The sequence below is a fragment of the Epinephelus moara genome, chromosome 14, assembly GCF_006386435.1.
Source record: "Epinephelus moara isolate mb chromosome 14, YSFRI_EMoa_1.0, whole genome shotgun sequence".
NCBI lineage: Eukaryota > Metazoa > Chordata > Actinopteri > Perciformes > Serranidae > Epinephelus > Epinephelus moara.
The window spans coordinates 5,307,779-5,333,539 of NC_065519.1; the positions used below are offsets into that span (position 1 = coordinate 5,307,779).

The 25,761-nt window shown below is 41.0% G+C and overlaps 2 protein-coding genes across 3 annotated transcripts in view; one reads left to right on the top strand and one right to left on the bottom strand.

Annotated features, from left to right (window-relative positions):
* si:dkey-196h17.9 (uncharacterized) overlaps positions 1–11,943 on the bottom strand; it is a 47,166-nt gene extending 35,223 nt beyond the window's left edge. Inside the window, exons 1-7 of the mRNA XM_050062775.1 lie at positions 11,491–11,943; positions 8,531–9,011; positions 6,863–6,980; positions 6,411–6,497; positions 6,153–6,218; positions 6,080–6,114; positions 5,871–5,972 (exon numbers count right to left, since the gene is read on the bottom strand). Coding sequence (XP_049918732.1) covers positions 5,871–5,972; positions 6,080–6,114; positions 6,153–6,218; positions 6,411–6,497; positions 6,863–6,980; positions 8,531–9,011; positions 11,491–11,584 — 983 coding nt within the window. The 5' untranslated portion in view covers positions 11,585–11,943. The remainder of the gene's footprint in view (positions 1–5,870; positions 5,973–6,079; positions 6,115–6,152; positions 6,219–6,410; positions 6,498–6,862; positions 6,981–8,530; positions 9,012–11,490) is intronic.
* LOC126401481 (protein FAM216A) lies at positions 10,670–25,283 on the top strand. 2 transcript variants are annotated; one of them, XM_050062790.1, is made up of 8 exons: positions 10,670–10,780; positions 18,261–18,512; positions 18,639–18,667; positions 20,762–20,898; positions 21,244–21,370; positions 22,441–22,618; positions 23,750–23,835; positions 24,063–25,283. In XM_050062790.1, exons 2-8 carry the CDS (start codon positions 18,442–18,444, stop codon positions 24,197–24,199), a joined length of 765 nt encoding a protein of 254 aa, XP_049918747.1. In that variant the 5' UTR covers positions 10,670–10,780; positions 18,261–18,441; the 3' UTR covers positions 24,200–25,283. The 2 variants fall into 2 exon arrangements, with proteins under 2 accessions (XP_049918747.1, XP_049918746.1); XM_050062789.1 differs by lacking the exon at positions 10,670–10,780 and adding an exon at positions 12,631–12,929.
* The last annotated feature ends 478 nt before the right edge of the window (positions 25,284–25,761 follow it).

Below are 25,761 nucleotides of genomic sequence, written 5' to 3' on the forward strand. Positions count from 1 at the left end.
CCCATTCAAAGTTTGCAATTTCAATCGGTTGCTATAGCGCCCCCCTTTGGCCAATTGATGTAATATTGCTTCATTCACATCCTCCCATGACCCTCTACCACTGTGCCAAATTTCACATGGATTGACCAAGTCAGTGAGGAGAAAAACGTGGAAAAGACACACCCACAGACACACAGAGAGTTTTCGTCATTATATAGTAAGATAACAAAAATATTATTTAATGGGGCGTCAGTGGCTTAGTGGGTAAAGCAGGCGCCCCGTGTACAAGGCTGTAGCCGCAGCGGCCCGGGTTCAAATCCAGCCTGTGGCCCTTTGCTGCATGGTGTCCCCCCTCTCTCTCTCCCCCCTTCATGCTCACCTGTCCTGTCCATTAAAAAGGCAAAATGCCAGAAAAAATATCTTAAAAAAAAATATATATATATATATAATTTAATAATATCGCCACCCCTCATTGAGAGGCCCCCACCCCCAGAGTAATAATTTAATAATATCGCCACCCCTCATTGAGAGGCCCCCACCCCCAGAGTAAGATCAAATAACTGTTCTGGTGTCTGTGTTGTGGAGCAACAATTTTCCATCAGGCCCCAGTTTGATACTAGAGTAATGGTAAAATGAGCACACAGCCAAAATCTGATTTATTTAAAATCATTTTATTAATTGATTTACTGACAGAAAAAGTTACCAAACCTACAAGCTTCTAAACAAAACTAACCACCACGGAAGAATACAGTATATAACTTTAGGAAAATACAAAAGTATTAAGATAGTTACATGGAGGCAGGAAATACAGCTTTGACCAACAGTGTCATCTGTAGCTTCAGTGGAATACATCATATATAAAAGTCAATCATGTAAAAATTTGAGTAAATCCACAATTATACCCTGATTTTATGATGATGAATACATTCAAAAGTACCAAGTACATCCCATAAAGTAGCTACAAAGTTCCATACAACAAGCTGTAGTTCAAGTATAGTTCAAAGTGTTCAAGTAACGGAAACAGAAGAATCTTAACAGTCAAGTTTGTATTGTACAGTTGATTGGAGGCTAATGAATATTAGGAAGTAAAATCAAAACAAATCATATGTATATTCTATATACCCCAAAGTCCCAAACAAATATTCATATACACACACAGGTGTTCATAGCTCAGTTTTATATTTGTCTATCATCGTATTTTTTAATTTCTTTTAAGTGTTTTACACATTTTCAATTTCTTTTCTAGACTATTCCACAAATCAGCTCCTTTGACTGTTAAACATCTTTGTTTTTTATTTGTTCTAATCTCTTGTCACAGTCTGGAAGCATCTTTAGGTACATATTTTGTCTCCTCATTATTGTGCAAATAAAGCAAATGCTCTGCATATTCATATAAATAAACAATTTTAAACCTGATAAATAGTATCAAATATTTAAATATGAGCATAAATATAGGGAGACAGAGCGTCTAATCAGTGCAATTCTACCTCTTTGATGCTACAGACAAAGCAAATGGAAGATTGTAAAAACCTGTCAGTCATTTTGTAACTGAATGACAGACAAAACAGTTTCTTTCTCCCCTTCAGAACGTTTAAATGCTTTGTTTTTTCTTTTGATTATCAGAGCTCAACAAAAAAAAAAATCTTCCTTTTCATAAAACTACATGTTATCAGCCCGATTACAGCCCAATATGGCCGTTCTATGGTGCTGACAGACTGTGAACGACTATGAGTGTCGTTACACCACAGACATACAACAGAGTGGTAAAAGTGCATACCCACTCTGTGTGTAACAGCCGTCACTTTGACCAATAGGAACACTGAGCAATCTGCTGCCATGGACAGCTGTAAAGCAACGCAACCGCAGTCTTTTTGATATTTCCTCTAGGGACAGCGTAACAAAGGAAGAATGCTGGCGTGCAATAGCAGAGCCACTTTGGCAACCCAGTGAGTTCAGCCATTAGCATCAAGCTAGCAAAGAATGTTAATTCTTCATAGTGGAGACGGATTGCAAACAAATATACCATAAAATTCATGAATAGTGTCTGGGCCTTCGTTTACCACAGCTGCAGGGGACAACAGCTTTATTGAAACAGACTACATGAGATACAGACAGGCCTTTATTTCTCTTTTCCTTTTATTTATAATTTTCTTTTTTATTTGCTTCCATTTCCTGTGAAAACGGAGGTGTATATTGAAAGAAGAGAACCGGACACTGTGTCTCAGAACGTCAACAACCAATGCACCCAGTGTACCTTGCACGTCATATGTGAACGTGGAAAGTCCATGACCAAACATCAGTATGCAAGGAGGTCTGAGTGAGAATGTGTTGGTCTGTCGGCTGAGTCACAGCAAGATTTTATGACCCCATATTTGCCTAATTGGACATAGGGATGGTCAAATATATTGTGTAGTCTTAAACTGGCGTAACTCCTACAGTACCGACTTTCGCACAAAGCTTAATTTTACCGTTAACGGCGTGCAAACATCCTGCAGATGTGTCTCACTTTAAAAGTGTCCCCGGCATCACTGTAATGACGGCAGAGACACCCTTTATTGCTTGTATGAGACGTAGCAGGCTTTTCACAAACTCAATTGTAAACCTATCCACGTTATTAGACACTCAGAGTAACGTACGTTATTTAAAGAGCGCATAAGTCCACTTAGGGTGAGCGGGACTGGAGGCAGATGGGTCCAATAAACACAGGACTTTGACCCAGGAGAGCAGTGTTCAAGGCTAACAAGCACAAGAACATCGGCTGCGGCGTTTGTGCCACCAAAGCCAGGATTTCTTTTGACGACATCTGCGACGTTTTCCTACTGCCGACCCCTTCATACTGCCGACCCCTTCCTACTGCCGACCCCTTCATACTGCCGACCCCTTCCTACTGCCGACCCCTTCATACTGCCGACCCCTTCCTACTGCCGACCCCTTCATACTGCCGACCCCTTCCTACTGCCGACCCCTTCATACTGCCGACCCCTTCCTACTGCCGACCCCTTCATACTGCCGACCCCTTCCTACTGCCGACCCCTTCATACTGCCGACCCCTTCCTACTGCCGACCCCTTCATACTGCCGACCCCTTCCTACTGCCGACCCCTTCATACTGCCGACCCCTTCCTACTGCCGACCCCTTCATACTGCCGACCCCTTCCTACTGCCGACCCCTTCATACTGCCGACCCCTTCCTACTGCCGACCCCTTCATACTGCCGACCCCTTCCTACTGCCGACCCCTTCATACTGCCGACCCCTTCCTACTGCCGACCCCTTCATACTGCCGACCCCTTCCTACTGCCGACCCCTTCATACTGCCGACCCCTTCCTACTGCCGACCCCTTCATACTGCCGACCCCTTCCTACTGCCGACCCCTTCATACTGCCGACCCCTTCCTACTGCCGACCCCTTCATACTGCCGACCCCTTCCTACTGCCGACCCCTTCATACTGCCGACCCCTTCCTACTGCCGACCCCTTCATACTGCCGACCCCTTCCTACTGCCGACCCCTTCATACTGCCGACCCCTTCCTACTGCCGACCCCTTCATACTGCCGACCCCTTCCTACTGCCGACCCCTTCATACTGCCGACCCCTTCCTACTGCCGACCCCTTCATACTGCCGACCCCTTCCTACTGCCGACCCCTTCATACTGCCGACCCCTTCCTACTGCCGACCCCTTCATACTGCCGACCCCTTCCTACTGCCGACCCCTTCATACTGCCGACCCCTTCCTACTGCCGACCCCTTCATACTGCCGACCCCTTCCTACTGCCGACCCCTTCATACTGCCGACCCCTTCCTACTGCCGACCCCTTCATACTGCCGACCCCTTCCTACTGCCGACCCCTTCATACTGCCGACCCCTTCCTACTGCCGACCCCTTCATACTGCCGACCCCTTCCTACTGCCGACCCCTTCATACTGCCGACCCCTTCCTACTGCCGACCCCTTCATACTGCCGACCCCTTCCTACTGCCGACCCCTTCATACTGCCGACCCCTTCCTACTGCCGACCCCTTCATACTGCCGACCCCTTCCTACTGCCGACCCCTTCATACTGCCGACCCCTTCCTACTGCCGACCCCTTCATACTGCCGACCCCTTCCTACTGCCGACCCCTTCATACTGCCGACCCCTTCCTACTGCCGACCCCTTCATACNTTTTAATTTAAGCTTTTCATCGACCTTCTCAACAATAAAATGATGAATATATCCCTCCAATGCGTAGTTTAGGCCCTTTTGGTTACTTCTCAATGACATCTGATCGTTATGTCCCCAAAAATCATCAGTTGCCTCCTGCGAAATGCCGTGTACTGTGACACCTGCCATAGCGCCACTCACTGAATGTTGATAGTTTGTCCGAGTGAGTGGAGGGGGGCGTGGCTTAGCCATAGGTCAATTGGGCTTTTGGGTTTAATCCATTCTGTGTTTCCTGAGCTGCAACACACTTAATAGTTTGAGGGTGCAAAAAATGCAGCATGTGTACGGCCCCAAGAGGCATAAGAGTAGCACCTAATGCCAGGACCCTAAGTCTTCTTCTTCTGGGGCCCAAACTATTTCAAAGGTATATAATAAATTTGGTGTCTGAGTAACACTGTAGTTAAGTGTATCTCTGTTAAAATAGTTATAATTGAATGAAAGAGGAAGAAAAACATCAATGTCACAGCTGATTATAAACTTTTAGTGCACACAGAACAAGCGTAACATTACTGGAATAAATGGACACAGGTGTGTGTAACAAACATCTGTCATCAGAATAATTTACCTCCACGTGAGACATTCATTCTGCATACTTCCAACTGTGAGCTTCATCGTGTCAGTGCTCTTACACTCCACCAGCTCTGTGACTTTCAGCAACATGAGGTTCCACTCTTGAACATCAGGAGCCTGATACAACACAGCACACACACAAGCAGTAAAATTAAGACTTTATCCAGCTGCTAATGGGTTAATGTCATTATAGAGAACATAAGAACAAGCAGGCTGTTGATCTCACCAGGTCTGAGATGGTTATATGTAGCCACCTCATATCCTCAGCAACTTTTTGTTCAAAATCAGGACTCCAGCGCTTCTTCAGTTCGCTCTGGCTGCTTTGGATTAGATGTTTCAGGTAACTGTGAGTGATGAGCTTGTAGACATCGTCCATCACTCTCTGAGAGACACAAAGTTGGAGACAGACACTGTTTGGTTTTTGTTAAGAAAGACAACAGTATGTAGACACAAAGATGTCGGAAAAATGGCTGCAATGCAATTTTGTGACGTACCTTTTGTATGTCCTGAAAGCAGGAAAACTCTGAGAAATGATTCCTTACTTCGTCAATCAAGAGGAAGAATTCCTTGTTCTCCGATCTGAAGTATTTCTTCAGGTGGCTCTGTGACAAAACATCAAAGTTAGTTTCATGTTTCTCAACAGAAATATATGGCTCCTTAGAAATGTAAGAAAACAGCGTATTTGTGATTATGTTGAACAGTTACCTCTGTGATGTCAGCTACGATGTTCATCACAAGTTTCACTGTGGAATCCTCCAGGTTTTCAAGCACTGCCACAGCTTCCTCAAGTGGAATCCTCCAGGTTTTCAAGCACTGCCACAGCTTCCTCAAGAAGGGTGCCTTTATTTTGGACGTGCAGCCTGAGAGGAAATATAAATATAATGTAGAAATACTCAACGTTTATCATCATCATAATTATATTTGTTTTTTCTTACAAAACATCAAGCCTTTTAACCTACATACATCCTGTGTAATCATGTGCTTTAACTGTATTTCTATCATACATTGGCTGTTTCAACAGTGTGTTGATGATACACCTTGTCTTTAAGGAACAGTAACAAGTTTAAGTTGAACTAAATTCATATCTAGCAAAGAGACAGAAGTGCTCAGTTACTCACTTGAGATTTTTACAGTTGTTCAAAGTCTGGAAGAAGCATTTCATCTCTGGGTTGTCCATTTTTGCCATTTCCCCAAGTCTCTCAGTCTGCGTAGCAGAGTAGCTACAAACCAAAGAAAACATGCCGTGTTCAACATGCAAAGTTCTGACTTTAGATGGTGATGTTAATGTTCATAAAGTCTGGATGTAAATCTGTTTAGATAATCTCACCTCTTCAGAAACATAAGCAGCACTTGGAAACAAACCTCCTGCACACAAACATAAGCAGCACTTGGAAACAAACCTCCTGCACACGGTCAGACAGTTTGGGGCTGATTTTTTGTGCTTCTTTGGGTATAGCCTCGATGCACTTAGAGAGAAACAAAAAAGAAATAATATTATTATGCAGCAAATAAATAGACCAATAAATAAAGAAAAGTAAAGCAAATAAATATGCAGTGTTTCTTTAACATATGCACACAGACACAAACACAAATCCTTCGTCATGGCTTCCTCTCACAGTAACAACAGACACTCCTTTAAATTCTGCTTCACTACATACCATAATAGTGTCCAGATGAAGTTCGTCGTCGGCTTCGTTTCCTCTCTTTATCTGCAGGATGATCTCCAGCTGACCTCTGACCTCTGTCTGTGGACCCAAAAAGAGACAAAAATACATTAGAAAAATACAGGTTGGTCACTATAACATAACATCTTAGAAATTTGTGGCTTTTTTTGGTCACAGTCATTGTCATTTATCTGTTTATTGGTTTTATAATGTCCTTCATGTTGAGGTCCAGTAGACACACACCTGTTACCAAGGAACAGTGTCACCACAGAGATATGTTGTGCTCCTGGGAATAAATCTGTTCCCATGACTCCATTACACAAAGGCACATAGTAAATATGTCAAGAAAGGGGTAGAGGGCTGAATTAATGTGTAGTATCTGTTCACATGATGAAGGTTTTGAATTGTAAGACCAAGTACAAGCAGAAGAGAGTCAGTATTCTTACCTGCACATTCTCAAGCAGTTTGTCCTTTGCCTTTTCGACCCACTCTGTGAACAGCACGAGGTCAACTTCTTTTATGGGATTCATTTTCTGAAGGTCAGGGTGACCGAGCAGATCCTGACTAGGAAAGTACCACAAATACCAACGTCAGAACTGAGCAGCTGCAAGTTTCACTTCTGAATATTATACTGTTCAGAAAGCACGAGTTATTCAGAATACAGTGGGTAGATAGTAAAAATTAGAGTTTGTTTTCATGCATGTTTGGATGAGAAAATTGATTTCACTTTTATACTTGTCTTTTTACAGGCTACAGCCAGCAGGGGATTAACTTAGCTTAGCACAGAGACTGGAAATGGGGGGAAACAGTGAGCCTGACTCTGTCCACTAAAAGCAAAATACGCCCACCTTTGTTACAGTTTGGGTTAGACGGAGCTAGGCTAGCTGTTTTCCCCTGTTTCCAGTCTTTCAGCTAAACTACGCTGGCTCTTTTCTGGCAATAGATAAGAGAGTGATATCAGTCTTCTCATTTAAGGAAGTGAAGCATTCTCCAAAATGTCAAATTATTCATTATGCACGAAACAATTTTTTGTAAATAAGTACTGTATTTTTCTCAAATAACAGCTGGTATTCGAATAAAAGCCTAAATATCAGCCCAAAGCTCAAATAATGGGGTCGCGACCAGCAGACAATCATGCTGTCTTCAAAATTTGCTGGATTTACTCATTTAAGTGTTGAAGCTCTATGTCAGTCACTTTGGGTATCTGTTTGTGTTTAATGTCCCAGACAAACTGTATTTTGTAGTAATGTCCAATCGCCACAAGATGGCAGTAGCTACATTTATGCAAATCTTTAAATTTTTGACTATACGTTCCTGCAAATGTTTCACAATAAAAGCCTTGTTATAAAATGAGTGGATTCTGTCCTTTAATTTTGAAACAGATACAGAAGTATTAACCTCCTGAGACCCGAAATTTTGTTTGGTAAGCATTTTTAATTTCTCCTAGCAATGATAATTAAGTCCCAATGTCTTCAAACAAGATGATAATAAAGTTTCAATGTCCTCAAATAAGAAGATAATAAAGTCCCAATGTCGTCAAACAAATACTTCCTAATTAAAAGCATCTTAACTTGTTACTGTTGCTTAAATTGGTGAAATTGCATTGTATCCTTATCAAACTACAAACATTATCAATCATAAATAAACATGTTTCAACCATTAAATGTGATCAGGTTTTGGACCTTGTCCACTTTTGCGTCGGGATCGTCTGCAGACTGACTTGGCAGAGATGGCTGCCATCTTGACATCATCATCTTTACATGGATTAATGTGTTGTGCTCTTTCTACCACTAGATGGCACAAAGAAGTGTCCACAAATGAGGACAACATGTCAAGGTTTAGTAGAATTAAGTATAAGGTCAAGTAAACCTGAAATGTGATGTCCTTATATGAGGACACATGGTCTCAGGATGTTAAGTTCAAATTAACAGCTTAATGCAGAAACAAAGATCAGAAACGAAGGAGGCTTCACACTAAAATATGACCAAATGTACTTATCAAGTAGTGTAAATCAGACATAAAGGCCTCTCTCTAACACAAGCCTGCTCCAGTTCTGATACCCTCTGAAGTTGAAGTAAATAAAGATACAGAAGGTAAAATGTAGAGATAGATACCTCAGATATGTTTGGGAGGCCCACTTTATCAGCACCAAGGAACTCTGGGGGGAGCTGATGTTCTGGAGCAGAGCATCAAGGTGACGAAATGTCTGACGATGGTAGCATCCAATCAGACGTCCCAACAACCCCACTGATTCCAACAGGGGTCCCAGCTTCACGAGCTCTTTGCGCACAGTTTCCTTCACATCTATCAGGTGCTGGTGAAGGTTCTTGTCCACATCGGCCGGTGGCTCTGGGAAGTGCTTGTTCACAGATTGTTGGATGAGGCGAACAATGCAATACTGCCGTGAATTGGACTCAGGGCGCATTGAGCAACAAGATCCATTCTCAGTGGTGCTGGCATCAAGGTCCACACCCAGAAGTTCAGCTAGTTCCTTAAGTGAGAATTGTTCCTCACTTTCCAGGCATTGTTCCTCCTGGGTGTTGAGGGCGTTCTGAGCCACAGGGTTGTCATATCCGCCAGCGGCCCGTTCGTATCCTATGAAAGAGTCAAATGTCAGATTGTTAGGTTACTTCATTCAATCATTTTTTGCTTTCTGCTTATCCTGTTAGGAGTCGTGATTATGCTCCCGATTATCCCAGCTGACACTGGGTGAGAGGCAGGGTTCACCCTGGACAGGTCACCAGACTATCACAGGGCTGACACATAGAGACAGACAACCATTCACACTCACATTCACATCTATGGACAATTTAGAGTCACCAATTAACCTGCATGTCTTTGGACTGTGGGAGAAAACCCACGTTGACACGGGGAGAACATGCGGGTTCCACACAGGGGGTTTGAACCCTCTTGCTGTGACAATACTAACCGCTGTACCACCATACCACTAATAAATATCACTATAAAATTATAAAATATACATGTATGTCATATTTCTGCTGACTCACTCCTTACAAGTGTAAAACCCAGAGGTGGAGTGTGATGTAAATGTGAGGTACTTGTTCTTGAGTATTTTAAATCTCATGCCATTTTCTACCTCTGCTCCACTAGAGGGAGGTATTGTACTTTTTACTTCACTACAACTATTTGAAAGCCTTAGTTACTAGTTACTTTACAGCTTTAGGATTTTACCCAAAACATATGCAGAGCTCATTAAGAAGAAGTAGAAATAAAAGTCTCAATTATCAAATTAATGCACAGGTAATTTTGAAAAAAAATCACAAATATATAAAATATTTTAATCTATTAAATAAATTACCTTGTTTTTGATTTTGATTTTTTCCCCCCCCTCCTGTTTACATGTATCTCAGTTTTTATTAAAGAGGGGGCGTGCCTTGATGGTGTCACTTAACAGCCATTGGCTGTCTTGACTATTCAGGCATTTGCAAACAAAAATAAATGAATAGGGAATTAAATAAAAACAGAAATAAATGTAAACATAAATGGGAAATAATTAAATATGAAAACATATGAATACAAAATAAATAATTTGTCAAATAAATAAATAGATGAATAATACTTAATAATAGAAAATATTAAATAAATTGATGTATTTGTAATTTATCTTTTTTAAATAACCTGCACATTAAGACTTTTATTTCTACATCTTTTCTCTATGGTTTAATTAATGTATTCATTATTGTAATGGCAGCTTTAGCCCTCCTTAGCTAACATCTCATCTTGTTCTACCAAAAATAAACAAACAAACAAAAAAACAACAGTATGCTGCAGTACATTTGGGGTCAGTGCTACGTCCGATTCTCTTGGCCATCTTATACACAGGCATAATATCAGTGTCCATTTGTATGCAGATGACACTCTGTGACCCAACTAACAACTATCAAAACATGACTAACCTAATAAACTGCCTTCCTCACATTCACAAGTGGATGTCACAAACCATCCTGCAGTTTAATGACGACATATTTCATTTATCTTTGGAATTAATTTTACTCATGGTTTTGCTAATTGTCCTCATTTAATGATTTCTGGTGTATTAGTTGAGTTTCTGGCAGCTAAGCATAGTTTTCCATTCAGCTATGTGAAAGGGGGAATAACAGGTTTGCGTTCTGAGGAGGAAGGAGTGGAATCAAACATGGACCAATTACAGGTTTACACGCACGAGTTCCACACCAACCTGCACAACACCTGCATGAGTTACACACGCTATTGTGCACAACAACAGTGTGTGTACTATGCACAGCACTTCTCAATGGTAATTGAGGCCACATATTTGTTCAGGAGCGTGGGACTCTCCAACATGGTTAATATTAATGTAACACCAGAGGCCAAGCAGCGGTTTGGTAAGGTCTGATTTTTACTGCACTGACACTGCTTTCCTAACAGACTTTGCAGTTTTTACATGTTATATCTGTAAATTTAAAAACTTTGTGAGGCCTGTTTTGTGAATGAAAAGAGGAGTCCAGGTAAAATACTGCTGTAGATTGTATCCAAGTACATTTACTCATTTACTGTACTGAAAGAAACTGACCTCAAATTCTGACATATTTGCACTTTACTTGAATATTTCCATTTTATGCTACTCTATACTTATATTCCACAACAGTTTGGAGGCAGACATTATACTTTTTACTCCACTACATTTACGTGGGAGCTTTAGTTACTTTGCAGATTCAGATTATTTATACAAAATGTAAATCAACTTGTAACTTCTGATATATTATGATAGATGTAGCTACTCAGCAGTTTATAAAGTAATTAAGATGATCTTTATCTTTACCAGCTGCAACATTAAAGTAAAGAACACATCATTGTTTTTGCACTTTGTAACTTCTGAGGTTCTATATTTACATTTCACAAACACACACCCAGGAAAATCGTATTTAAAATGATGTTTGAACAACTGAGCCTCATCTCAAGCTGCACTGAAATATAAAGCCACAGTAACAATCAGATGGTATCAGATAACAACGATACTGTAAATGAAAAGAAGCTCACTCATTCATGTAAACTAAGCAAACAGAGCAAAGCCACAGTCATAAAACAGACTTACCGTCTATGTTGCAGTTGTTGTTGTTGCTATTCTCACTCTCCATTAAAGGTCTCTTGCTGTCGCTCTGAGATTTGCTCTTAAAAAATCTCTTCATTTTGAACTCCAGTTTTAAAGATTCAGTGGCTGAATCTGTGACTTTTAAGTGATGCACGTTGCTGCTCAGGGCTTTGTAAACTGAATCAGCAGCTCTAAGATCCCATCTTTTATACTGTAGATAAAGGGGTTTCCCCACTACCTCATCCACACTTTCATTTTCCTTCAGAGCTGGTTACAGCCTTAAAGTGAAAGGTGTTGCATCATGTTGACACACAACAATAACATAAACATTAAAACTACTAATACTATTAAATTATAATATTATAATAATAATAATTGAAGGTTGAGTCTTGACCTCACCACTTCCTTCAGGTACTCAAAGACATTATAGTTGTTCAGATTTAATTAGTAGCTCCAGAAAAGCTAATTGAACCTTGTAATGAGATTGTTTTGTTAGATAATGATGTAAAATTCAGCTTTTCTTCTGCACACAGCATTAAGGTCAGGCGTCATTTATGTCAGCAGAAGAAGACACAGGCAGACATGGATGTTATCACAGGAGTGTGGAGAGGCAACAAAAGTGCTAACCCAGAAATAAGTTAGCATTTTACCACTCCCATTTCCTTCGTTTCAAAGTCAGTGGGTTTCTGAATGGGTTTTTGGTTAGATGCCTGACATAAGGTCTGTTGTTCACACAAGCTGAAGAGACTTTTATGTTTTGTTCTCTGACATAAAATACATCAGTAAATACCCCAGTCATGAACTTTTAAGCTTTGATGTGTCTTAAAAAAGGCGGTTAAATGAGACTGCAGAATGTTATCACACTGAGCCATTTTTGTTATGGTGGCGATGTTCGGTCATGTGACTACAGTGTAGTTTGTTTAATCTAACTCCTGGTGATTGCTTTTAGGCTTCAATAGTCATGAAGGTAGTGTTCATTTGTGAAGGTTATCTTGCTGAACAAAAAGCGTATGTATCATAAACGTTTGTTTGCCACAGAGCTTATTTTCTGCAAAAATCCAAATCAAACGGGAAAAACAAAGTTGTGAAGTAGTGAAACAAATCATTTTGCGTCGCTCAGAGAAAAGTATCCACTGATTTACGGACGTCTATTTCACAATGTAAGTCTATGGAAAAAAGTCTTCTTGGGCCCCATGGCATCACATGATGGACCCGGTTGTTGTAATACCACTTTTGGCCACTATGTAAAATTAGTTTAAAAGCTGTTCTTAGGGATTTACTTCTGGTGCGTCCGTTTTGTACTCGGAGGTCGGAAATTCCCAGTTCCCAGTCTGAAGTTTAAACTCGAACACACCCTGAGATCGGATTTCCAACTCGGAAACTCGGAGCAACCGCATCAAAAGCGACTTAGGAATTCAAGATGGCTGCCGGTCACATACGTAGTGAGTAAACACTCTGCTAAAGTACTGTTTATAGCAATTATATCTTATTTGTTTTACATTAGGTCAGCCATAACCATAGCACTGTTCAATTTTTATCCGTGGGCATGTTGCTACGCTGTCTGTATGTGCAAAATACCACATAGAGCGTTGTTATCAACTGATATTGCTAACAGTGGCTACGGCGAGCCCAACGGCAGAACGGTAACATTCTTGCTGGCGTCCATGTTTTTTTCCGACTTGTCCACCGTTGTCAACTAGAATGCAAAAACTGTTGTCAACTCGGAGGTGACGTCATTCCCACTTCCGACTTCCGAGTACAAAACGAACGCACCATTCATACCGAGCGGATTCTCTACCTTGGAGTCCAGCATGTTTTTTCTACAGAAGCCCAGAATGGACAAACCAAACACTGGCTCCAGATAGTGCCATACGCATTTTTGCATTTTGGCATCGGGCACTGTAGCTCTCCTACACGCTTAGCACATAGTACAAGTTTCAGTTCAGAAACCTCACCGCTAGATGCCACATAATCCCACACACACCAGACCTTAAACAACTTTATAATGTGATAATAATATGTCAGTGCTGTGGAAAAAAGTGAATGAATGCACATTTAGGTTAAGTGGGTTTTTTTTATTTTGTTGGACATAACACGTAGTAAACGAGCTTTAACATGTAAAACCACTGGAATAGTGTTTTAATCTCAAATACCTGGTTATTCAAAAGTGTCTTATCTTTTACACACCACACCAAAACAATGCAATAGGTCATCATGTATCACAAACAAGTATAGCATTTTTATTTTTGTTGTTGTATGAGGTACTTATATACAGTCAGTGTATAACATACGGTAGGTGTCAGTCAGCTCACCCCTAGTCTGGAGAAGCAGGTTGGAGTCAAACATTAAAGCTAAGCAATGCAATGCTGTGGATGAGGATATTTAAGGCACCTAAAGAAAGTTCCACCTAAAAATATAAATATCTATTTAAGTGTACACTATATTGAGGGTGATTTCAGTGCTTTACCTTTCCGTCAGACAACCTTCTCCAACGAGGAGCCACCAAACTCCATTGACAAAAAAAGGAATTTTAGCACGCTGAACACAGGAGGTTCTGGTCCCCCACTGCCTCGATCAGTTAGTTAGTTAGTGTTATTGTTGACTTTGATTAATCCGAACTGAACGCCAAAGTCACACAATAACACAAAAAAGAAAACTAATCAGGCAGCAGTAGACCAGCAGCTCCTGCGTTCAGCAATATTAAATCGCCGTTTTTCTCAATGGAGTCTGGCTTTGAAGAGTGCAATATAACAGCCTCATTTTCTTATTGGAAGTCACTGTCTGAGGTTAAGGTATTGGTGAGAGAGATTCTGACTCAGTGGGCCGTGCCAACTTCCATTCTCTCTGACCAAGGTGCACAGTTTGTCTCATCTGTTTCTGAGGAAACCTGCAGGCTGTGGAAGCTATCCCAGAAGCAGACCTCGCCCTATCATCCTCAAACCAACATGACAGAGAGGATCAATCGTAATGCGAAGGCCATGATTGCCTCATATGTGGGCGAAAAGCACAAAACCTGGGACATATTTTCAACAGAACTCTGTTTTGCTTTGAACTCAGCAGTGCATGAGTCGACTGGAGTCACCCCAGCAGAGCTCAACCTCTCTCGTCCACTGAGAGGGCCCTTGGATGCGGAGCTTCGCCCACAGTTCTGTGACCCTGACACACCTGCGTATGCTACTGCTAAACAAATAGCAAAGCTCAGGAAAATGGTCACTGAAAACCTGGAAAAAAGAAAAACGTAAGAGATGGAAATTTCGCCAGAAATGATTTTCTGGCTCCGTACTCACCCTTATTCTAAAGCTGATAAATCGCTGCTAAACATTCAGGCTAATCAGCAAAAATACTCCCAATATAGCGTTAACTTGAACTAGCACTGATTTTTTTTTTTGGTGGCACTTTTTTAGGTTGCTAAAACACCTATTGTTGTTGCCCTTTCCAGAGCAGTAAATTACTGAGCTTCTGTGTCAGCCCCCAGCCTGCTTCTCCAAACTAGGGGCGTGCTGACTGAAGTCTACTGTATATAACACACTGATTGTGGATAAGTACCTTTTACAACCCCACTTGAAAAACAAAAAAATATCCCTGTCATGTTATTTATAGTAACATCCACCGTGAGTATTAGTCTCCTCCTTCATCTGCAGGTGTAAACAGCACAAGTGAGTGGGAGAGACACCTGTTCCTGGTCACCTGTGCCGTCAGGTATCTGAGGATTGTCACTTATCAGCATAATGTGCCATTGATCTTGAATCTTCACTTGTGTACACAAACTCTCGATTGCTGCCAGATTGCTTCGGAAATGAAAGACATCCAAAGCGAATTCAAATGTGAAAGTATTTGATTATTCATGATTATGTTCCCAGTTTTCCCGTTCAACATGAGTCAATGGCTGAGTCACATTTGCTGTGTTAAATAATTTACTTTGAGATTCAAGATTCACAGACTGATAGGAATGTTCCCTAACGTATACAGTGTTGATTTATTTGCAGTGTTAATACTCTCAGTGTGCCATAGATTCATCTCAATCCACAGCTGTAAGTCTGTGTGGGTGTGTTTGACTTCTGTCTGTCTTGCATGTGTCTGATGCAACAGCTACCACCCTCGGAGAACAGAGAGAGCAGTCTTGAGAAAAAGCTGTTAAGAATGCACCAGGGATATTCCGGAACTGAGTGAGAGCACTGGGGGATATCCGTAATCCAATTGTAGCCAAGGGAGAGTTGGATACTCCCTTCAGTCCCAACAGAAACAGAGGATGAATATTTCCCAGCTATGGGGTCAAATTTTTGTATGATGCAGGAAAAACGAAAGAGTGAATCTAAATGGTTGAGCATAACAGCAGTCGATGGAGTCTAAATGCCTCTTAACCACAGGCTGGTGCAGTTACACATTATGTGGTTGCAGGCGTGGTTCTCTCAGTGTCTCCGAATGATCTGTAATGCAGAGCAAAGTCCGCTCGTGCATCTCCTATCAGGAGCTGAGTAAACACCATAAAAGCACAAAAAAGATAAAAAATCAAAACAAGAGAAACTACTTGGAGAGACAGAATGAAACAATAAGCAGTCAACAGTCATGCAATGGGTCTTTCAGCTAAATGCTAATGACAGCATGCTCACTGTGATAATGTGTAGCAGGTAATGTTGGCATGCTAATGTTTGCTAATACAGAATATGGACATGTCATTGATTTCATAGATACTAAAGGGACAAAGTCTTTGGCAATTACACCCCATCTAGATGGCTTGATTTAAGAAGGGTGAAGAATCCATAGTCAAATAGGGAACCCCCCCAGGGTCTAGACACTGGTGGTGGTAGAGGTGGTGAAGATGAGACGAGATGAGAAGAGGATGTGGATAAAATGGAGAAATGAGTCTGCTGACTTGTCTTGGACTCCTGGATATGATGGCTGGAGGCGAACAGGTGGAGGAGGGCGCGACAATTCTGCCTACAATGACAGCTGACAGCAGCGGAGGAGAGAGCAGATTTAAAATTTTGCAGTAGCATCCTGATTGGCTGATTGAGATTGAGGTGAAGTTTGATTGGATAACTGGAAGAGTGAACACTCACAGTCAGCTGATTAGAGGAAGCAGTGGGAGTGGGAGGGAGAGCACAAAGAAAGTGTTCCTGATTGAACTCACGCAGAGCTTCACTAGATGTCACTCAGCTTGTGGTGCTCAAAGCGCCAAACAAATACATCTGACCTAGCACCACTGAGCTAGCTAACGTTACAGCACTACAGGTAAGAGGGAAAATAGGAATTTTTAATTTTGGGGTGAACTGTCCCACTTGAAGTGAGTGGTGGTGTACTAATCTGCAGATACTCTGCATTCAGCCTTTATATTTTTTATTTTCTATGTTCTGTACGTTCCTGGGTAGGTAGCAATCAGGTGCCAGACTATGAGTAACATGCATCCAAAAGAAAGGTACTAAAATCATACACACAGTGCCAAAAAACACACAAAAATATCGCAATGCAAAGCAACAAGTGGACACTGAAACAGGGGTTGGCTTCACTTTAACTTTGGCTGGCTGTACAGTTTACAAACAGTGGCCAAGGATTCCTGTATTTTTGGCTTTTTGCCTTTATTTGACAGGACAGAGTTAAGCGTGAGGGGGTAGAGAGAGAGGCAATGACATGCAGCAAAGGGCCACAAACTGGAATTGAACCCACAGCTGCTGTGGCAAAGACAGTGCCTTTGTACATGGGATTCCCACTCTAACCGTTGAGCTACTGGGCGCTAAAGCCTCAAATAGGGCGGGGCCATATGGCAAAACATATTATCACGATCATTCTGTGTACTGATCAATATCGATATTTATCACGATATATAATATATATATGAGAAGAAATAGAATATATATAAGAAATAGCTGCGAGTTTGAAAAGTATCTTGCATCATGTCTTTGGCTAGAAAGTGCAGCAGTGTGTTATTGTGCGTCTGTTATATCTCTGCCGCAGCAGAAAAGGACACTATTGATTGCTGTTTTGGTGCAGCCCCACTAGTGCCCGGCTGTTGAGCAACACTTGTTGGTAGACTTACTGCAGTTTCCTGGATTTCCATGCTCTCAGTGAAGTCGCTGGAATGCCACCTTTACAGGTCATGGAAAAGGTTTGTTGTGTTTCCTGTCCTGGTTGGCACCAACCATCAACATATTTTGCAGACCGTCTTTGTCTGTGTGTCATCACCTTTAAGTAGCCAAGTGTGACTTTTTTTATCCACAATTTCTTCAGTTTTTGAGGATAACGTGAGCTCCTCTTCAGCTTCACCTCCTCACCTCAGCACAATCTTTGCAGTGAAAAATGGGCATGTACGGTGACGCTCATCCCCAACACTGCAGATTGACTGACAGCTGTCTGTTAACTCCTGCTGCATGACACAGATCTATCTAGGTCTATCCATATCGAGTAAAAATGACTATAGTTTATTATTGTCATCGGCATACATTTTATTGTGATCCTGTTTTGAGATCGTTTTATCGCCCAGCCCTAGCTTCAAACTTATAAACAGTTTTAATCCCATCAAAGAACTGGATTACTGAATAAAATGGGTAATTTTCATACCTGCTCTGTCATGTTGAGGGACAGAGGAATTTCCAAGGGAGTGTCCCCAGTTTACCTGATTTGCTTGTGTATCGAGATTAAACTGGAGCATGCAAAATACCTGCAAATGAGATCATGCAAACCCTGAATTAAAGTGTTTTTTTAGTGTTGAATCCAGAAAATTTTACTGCAAGGCTCACTATAATTTCATCTTATTTTTCCTGTTTTCTTTCTTTCAGCAAATAAGATGGAGTTTTGTGGAAAAGGACACACCCACTGGCCTTGAAGGTCCTCAGTGAGCCAGACAGCCTCTTTACTTTAATTATCTGGACTGACCTCAGTGTGGACGGACATGTCTTTAACTGGCTGCTGCTGCCTGTTCAGACGACACCTGACTGAGTCTCTGTGCGTCTTCCCAGCATGAAAAAACAAGTGACATTTGCAGAAAGTCAGAAGATCCACAGGCTCCATCAGGATGAAGCTTTGCAAAGGTAAAGTAATGATTTTATTTTAGTGCATGCCTGCAACAAATGATTTGTCCTGATTGTGTGTTTTAACCTGTGAGTTTGTGTTAATGTCACTGAGATGACACTTGTGTTGCTCTCTGTCTGTTGCAGGAGGACTGGGATGAATGAATCAAAGATGGGTAAGTTTAAATCCCACAGAAGTGCACTTTTTTATGAGGTCAGTGGTGAAGAATTGTACAAGCAGAAATAAGAGGAAACCCAAGTAATTTCTCCAACGTATAGAATCCACTTTATTCTGTCTATTTTGTTGTCCTCCCTTGGGTCAGATCACAGATGTACATGCACTATCTCCTCGTTAAATAAACAAAACATGTCCAGTATCCTGTCTGCTTTGAAACCTGAGTGTCAGGTTTTCTAGCTGACACAGTGATGTTAAGACGTCAATGGAACAGAGGGGAAATCCTACACCTGAACCTGAACCTGAACGTGGGTCACGCCTGCTCAGTTACAGGAGGAAAGCTCACTCGTGCTGTTTACTAATGAGAATCAGTTTAAGTGAGCCCATATACAAGCCTTTGGTTTTGGCTCAGGTGTACGGAAATACACAAAACACTTGAATTATTGAGCTTTATTTCTCAGTGCAGTCGAAATGTGGCGTTAATGTTTGTTTCAGTTTCCTCATTGTTCCACACAGATCAGATTTTTGTCCGTCACCTGTTTCCAGCTCATGGAGCAGAATCTTGAAGTCATACGCTTCATGTCCATCACAGTTTATTCTTTCCCCAAGTGTGTTGTCATCAGGCTTTGTCACATTTTTTTGGCACTACACCGTGGAGTGGAGTCGGTTTCCGGTGTGGGGTTTTCCAGTCTGGTGTACCAGCTCAAACTGGTTTGGTTTTATATAACCTCCTGAACAAGCATTTGTCATTATGTCATGTTCCGGCTGATTAAAAAGTAGATTGCATCAGTAACCTGTGCTGACGGCATCAAAGCGCTAAATCCAGCTTGTGTTGCATTAGTCATAAGCAGTATGATAACGTGAATTACAAGACTAGGTTTGTTTATAAATGGACTAACAGAGCCACCGGTGCCTGACAGGCTCTGCAGACATTGCTGCAGAGCTGAACACAAGCAACATGAAGGAAATCAGTAGAGGTGGGCGGGGGAAGAGTGGTGCACGTTGTGTTTGTTTACTAGAAAGTTTATGTGTTTTTTGGGGTGATGAGACACTGCAGAGTTGTGCTGTCGTCACACTACAAGCAGCACAGCAACAGTGTGACGCTTAAACGCCCTTAACGTGGTTACATCGTCACAGGCCTGCGTGTGTCTGCTATTTTTTACAGAGCAACTCAACTGAATGTCATCTAAAATTTGCATTTGGTCAGAAAATATCTATGTCTTTGTTTAATGTTTGAGCCACATTTTAACATCACATTTAACTGCGCCATTGCAGCCCCGAGTGCACTGCAAGCTAACTGAGCTAAATAAATGGAGCGATGAAAAAACTTGAGGTCAGCTCAGCTTTCGGTTCCCATCATGCCCGTCAGCAGAGGCAAGCCTGTTTCTGTGTCACTTGTAGAGTAAACACAGCATTAATATGGCCAATATGGCAATATTTTGGATGTGGAACCTCGAGTGGCGTGGTGTGCCATACTGAGCTGAACTCTTGCTGGACACCCTGTTTGTATTTCTTCCTGTCGCTCGCCTTGAAAGTGCCACAAAGAACGAGGAACTGATTCGAGAAGTTGAAATGAGGACTTTCCCACAGTCATAAGATTCCTAAAAACATCACCTCAGCCAAGCGCAAAACCTTTTTTGTAATGTTTCCTATTTGATTTTTTGTGAGGTGGATGGTATCAGCATTCTTCAAACAAACTGCTTGTTGGATTGTCTGATAAGGTCAGATGGTGGAATTGCGACTTAACAAAACAATCCAACAATTCTGCCCATTTTATGTAGCAAATAACCAGAGGTGCAAAGGTCACTTCATGTGGACAAATGAATGCACCATCATAAATTCTTTCCAGGAAAAATCTTTGAACTGCACCAATATCAATATTTGCACAATTTACCGCGTCCCACTCCTTTCTATAAAGACACGCTGTTATCCTTTGAGTGTGGCCATTCAGAAAAGGTATTAACACTTTAAATGTCTTTCATTTGAGCTACACTTAGACTCTCACTTCCTGATATCCTGCCTCGCAGCAAACACCCTCAACTGTTCCGCAGTGCACACAAATTTGTCACAATGTCTGTTTTCTTTCTGATAACAGCAGTAACAGATGCTGGTGTGAACTTCAACAGTGGCTTGAGAATGAACAGAGCAGCAGCTGAAAGATGTGAACCACAACTCCAACACGGGACAACCATACAAATCCCTAAAACCATGAGCGCAGGCCCATTTCTGCAGGTAAAACTAATCTTTACTGAGATCTATTTTGTACATAAAACATTCACTTAATGACCATTGAGCTGGTTTTAATACCCTTGACAGGGCGGAGGAGGCAAATTCCCGTTTCCGACTTCCGTTTATATATAAGTAAATATGCTGAACCATTGCGATGGATTCAGAGTTTGCAGTGACATGTTTTTACTACTGAGTCACTGTAAGTGATATACCTGGTAATTCATCCTTTGTTCCGAGCTAGTGAAAGGTTATTAGAGTACAATACAACAGCCTGATGTCACACAAAGGAAATGTATGTGTGTGAGTGTGAACCTCAGCAGTGAAACCTGATCTCCGTCTCTCCCACAGCATGCAGCACTTACACCAGCTCAGAAGGATTATCTGTACACCATCGCAGCTTCCTACAGCACCGCACACGTGCGTAACCTCATCACCCAACACTACATGAACGTGCTGCAGAGGTGTGTGCAAGCAGGTGAGAATAAAACAACCATAGAGGTTTGTCCAACCTTTGTTTGTCAGCAACACAAGTCTTTGGAGGAACTAGCAGATGGTTGTAGTTACATGTTTCCACTCCTTACCCAGACCTATAAAGCAGTGTGTGGGTTTGTTACTGTGCCTCTCAGATCGTATGTAACCATTAACACAACAGGCCCTGTCTTGTACCTGGTACAATGCAGCGCAGCAGTCATTGGTAGTTTCATACCAATGAGCTTGTCCTGGGCTCTGGATAGGGTGACTGGAGGAGAAGAGGTTTTAGTTGAGTTAAAAAATACATCCCTCACTCATGAACAACACCCCAAGGTACTTGAACTCCCTCTGAGGCTCGATGGGCCAGTAAATCAAAGCTTTTGATTTACTGGTCCATCTATGTCCCAACCCTCACCTATGGTCATGAGCTCTGGGTAGTGACCGAAAGAATGAGATCGTGGATACAAGTGGCCAAAATGAGTTTCCTCTGTGGGGTGTCTGGGCTCAGCCTTAGAGATAGGGTGAGGAGCTCAGACATCTGGAGGGAGCTCGGAGTAGAGCCGCTGCTTTTTTGCGTCAAAAGGGGTCATTTGAGGTGGTTCAACATCTGATCAGGATCCTCCTGGGTGCCTCCCGTAAGAAGTGACCCAGGCATGTCCCACTGGTAGGAGGCCCCGGGCAGACTCAGAACACACTGGAGGGATTACATATCTCATCTGGCCTGGGAACACCTTGGGGTCCTCCAGGAGGAGCTGGAAAGCTTTTCTGGGGAGAGGGATGACAGGGGTGCTTTGCTCGACCTGCTGCCCCCACAACCCGGCTCCGGATAAGCGGATGAAAATGGATGAATGTATTTTATTTCTTCTTTTGTTTTCATTGCTTTTAGTAAAACATGTTGAGATACTTTTGTGTGATAATGCACTTTAGATAACCCTAATCTTGATTCAACGCTGTGTGCCAGCTATTTTTCCAATTTATGATATGTTTTTGTGCTTATCTCAGGAAATTATCAAAATCCAGCTTTATGTCTTCACAAGTGTTTTAACACTGTTTTGATCTCGACTCTGTTTAAAGGCTGCAGCCCTGAAAGAGACGACCTTGTTGCGACTTCTGTTATCTCACCGGGAACTGATGTGAGTGAAAAACATCGCTCAAAACTTCCTTCGACCATGAAACACAAAGCGAAGATAAACACCAGTGCGAGGAGTTCTGGGAAATCCTTTCTTCCAAAAATCCCAAACAGTCAAGCCAGGTGGGTCACACACTTTCAACAAATATTTGTACACAAAAACACAATTTAAAGGAGATTATGAAGATGTATTTTAAGGTGATTACACATCCGTTACTATTCTAAAAGTGTTTATATTCATAGCTGAATGTTGTGCCATAAAAAATAGCAGAATATATTTTTATTTTCTTTAGTGCACGTTATTTTTCAGGTGGCATATATCTCACCTTTTAAAGCGACATTACACAGAACTTGAAAGCAAGTGTAAAGCAGGATTTTTACTTGTGCGCCAGCTCTATGTAGAGCCTATGCACGCCGTTGTGAGCTTTTAGGCTACTTGTGTAGTGGTGTGTCTGCATCAAGGTTTGTGTGAAGTGCTGTAAAGTTTAGTTAATTCAAAACACACATTAAACTCACATTAAACACACATTAAACATGGCTTAATAGAGACAATTTCAAACACAAGTACACAAATCAGCTTCACTATAACTCACAGCATTCACAGACAAACACTTGTCTTTATCTGGACACATTTTCCCCTACAAATACAACATGCTAACGTTATTAGCACAAGCCTATGGCATTTTACATTGTATAAATTAGCTTAGCGGCTAGCCGAGATTTCTTCCACTCAAATGAAGCCAGGGACAACAGCAACATTTAACAAAGGTAATGTTACAAAATTTGGCTCCATTACAACTCACAAGGTTCAATGACAAAACAACTGTCTTATACTAAACATGTTTTCCAAACAAATATAACATGCTAATGTTATTAGCACAAGCTTATGGCATTTTACATTGTATAAATTAGCCTAGCGGTTAGCAAACATTTCCTCTGCTCATATGAAGCCAGGATAAATCACACACAAGACTTAAAATGCTATGAAGCCAGGATAAATCACACACAAGACTTAAAATGCTATTTTTGTGGAGGCTTTATTCTCTTGACAATTTCTTATCTGTGAAATTAAAGTAAATAAAAGTTTTGTTTCCACTGAGGGAAATGGTTTCAGCTTACAGAGGCAGACAGGAGGTCTGCGTCACTGTGATGTGTAGTTACATTTCTGGGGAGGTGCACGTCAGGCTATGCTGTAGGGCATTGATTTGACGCAGAAGTATAAATCCTGCTCACTGTGTTTGATCAACACTGCAGGCTCTCCAACACATCAGCATCAAAACAAAGAAAGATGAAGAAACGTACATCATCATCTCCCTCACTGAAAAGAAAAAGTCCAAGACGTAAGTGAGAAATGTGACATTGAAGCTTTCTTTAAAATCTCTACTTCAAATATGGGATAACTTTCTTTCTCTAATTTCAGGGTAATTTTGTCGACAAGCTTCTGTATCTACGTCTGTTATATTTATGCATATTTATCTTTTATTTTTATCAGTCAGGGTTCATGTGATCAAATGGATAAAGTTATTTTATCTTTGTGGTTGGTTGAATGTTTTGTTTTTGTTGCCAGGAGCCAGGACCAAGCTGTTAGAGGAGGAGGAGGAGGAGGAGGAGGAGGAGGACGAAGGACTGGATGACTCTCTGAGTGAATGTTTGAGTTCACTGTCTGTGGGACAATGGGATGACGACACTCTCTCAGATTTATGACATTTCTATTCAGCCTCTGAGCGCTCACAGTAACATTTTGTGTCAGTGTAACGTGAGAATAATGTCAAAGGCCAACAGACGTCTTTGTTTATAACGATTCTGCATTAAATTGGGGCTCTTAAACAAGCAAAACACAGCGAACAGAATAGAAACACTGTGAGTAGCAGCTCAGTGTTGTCGTTAAACCTGCACCAGCTAGTTTTGTACTTTGGTGCCTCTGTTGGCAGCAAGAGAAAACCTTTAGAGGACTGTTTATAGGAAATCACGTGATCAGTTCTTGTGCTGGTGAAAGCTGAGCAGTGGGATCTCATCTCATGGCCTGGAGACACCACAACCACTAACGTTTTAATGACACCTTCTGGATACACTAAAACAAACAGCAACAGATTTTACAGATTTTTTATGCTTTTTTTTTTAAAGTAGAGATGATTTTTCTTCTCTGAAAATAATTGAAAATTTGATTTAGCTGATTAAAAATTAAAAATAGTTTAAAATTAAATAAAATTCATATGTTTTTACGTCAAAATGTCCTAAGACTTACATAAGTACATCCTCTCTGTGAATATTTAAGAAATATTATCCTTTTAATTAATTCAAATATTTTTTCTTTGTTTTTTGTTTTTTTTTTGTTTATGTTTTTTTTATAAGTATCTTTGTCCTTTTATTTTTTCTGTTAAAAATATTCAAATGCACAAATGGAAACCTGACACATTTTTGGAGCTGCTCCTGCACTGTAATTTGAGCATCTGTTAATAAAAACAAACTAAAAAAAGATGCACAATACTGGATTTTTGCCAATATGCAATATACCAGAATTCTAACAACTTATTTGTCTGATAACCGATACTGATATTGATACATCCACATTTTCCCCACCTAATTTTAGTGATCATCAAGTCTCTTCTGTAGTGGAATTAACTTCATATTATACATGCATACTCTTATCGTGACGGCCCACCAGCAGATAGAGACATGAAATATAATACTTTTCAATGTTTGTAATATTTATTCATTGTGCAAATTAAGATAAAGCATGTTGACGATACTGATGATGTGCTGATTTTATTGTGCATTCCTAGTAAAAAATGTATGATTGGTCGGTTTTATCTCCCTGCATGAAGCTCTACATGTTCTTTCAGAGACTTCTCTTTAATGTCAGGAGTTTATGATTTCATTTTATGATTATTATATATTCTTATGAACATTTTTGGCCTGAAAACAGTCCAATCCAAGAACACCAACTGCTAAAAAAAAGCTGAATCTGCTTTTAAATGTGTAATTTGTGTGAAATTTGTTGTTAACAAGCTAGAAATGACACTGAAGCCATTTCCTGTGTGTCCTCCATGGTAACTAAGGGTTACTGTACAGCACTGATACTTTTTTGGACACCAAATTCAACCATGTGGAAAAAAGCATGTGGACAATCCTGCTCGGTTTTTGTTTTGGACGAGGCTCACTTTTTCCACTGAAAGATGAATGCTACAGCGTACAATATTTTAGACAATGGTGTTCTTCCAGTTTTGTATGAATAGTTTCGTTTTGATCCTTTCCTCTTTCACTAT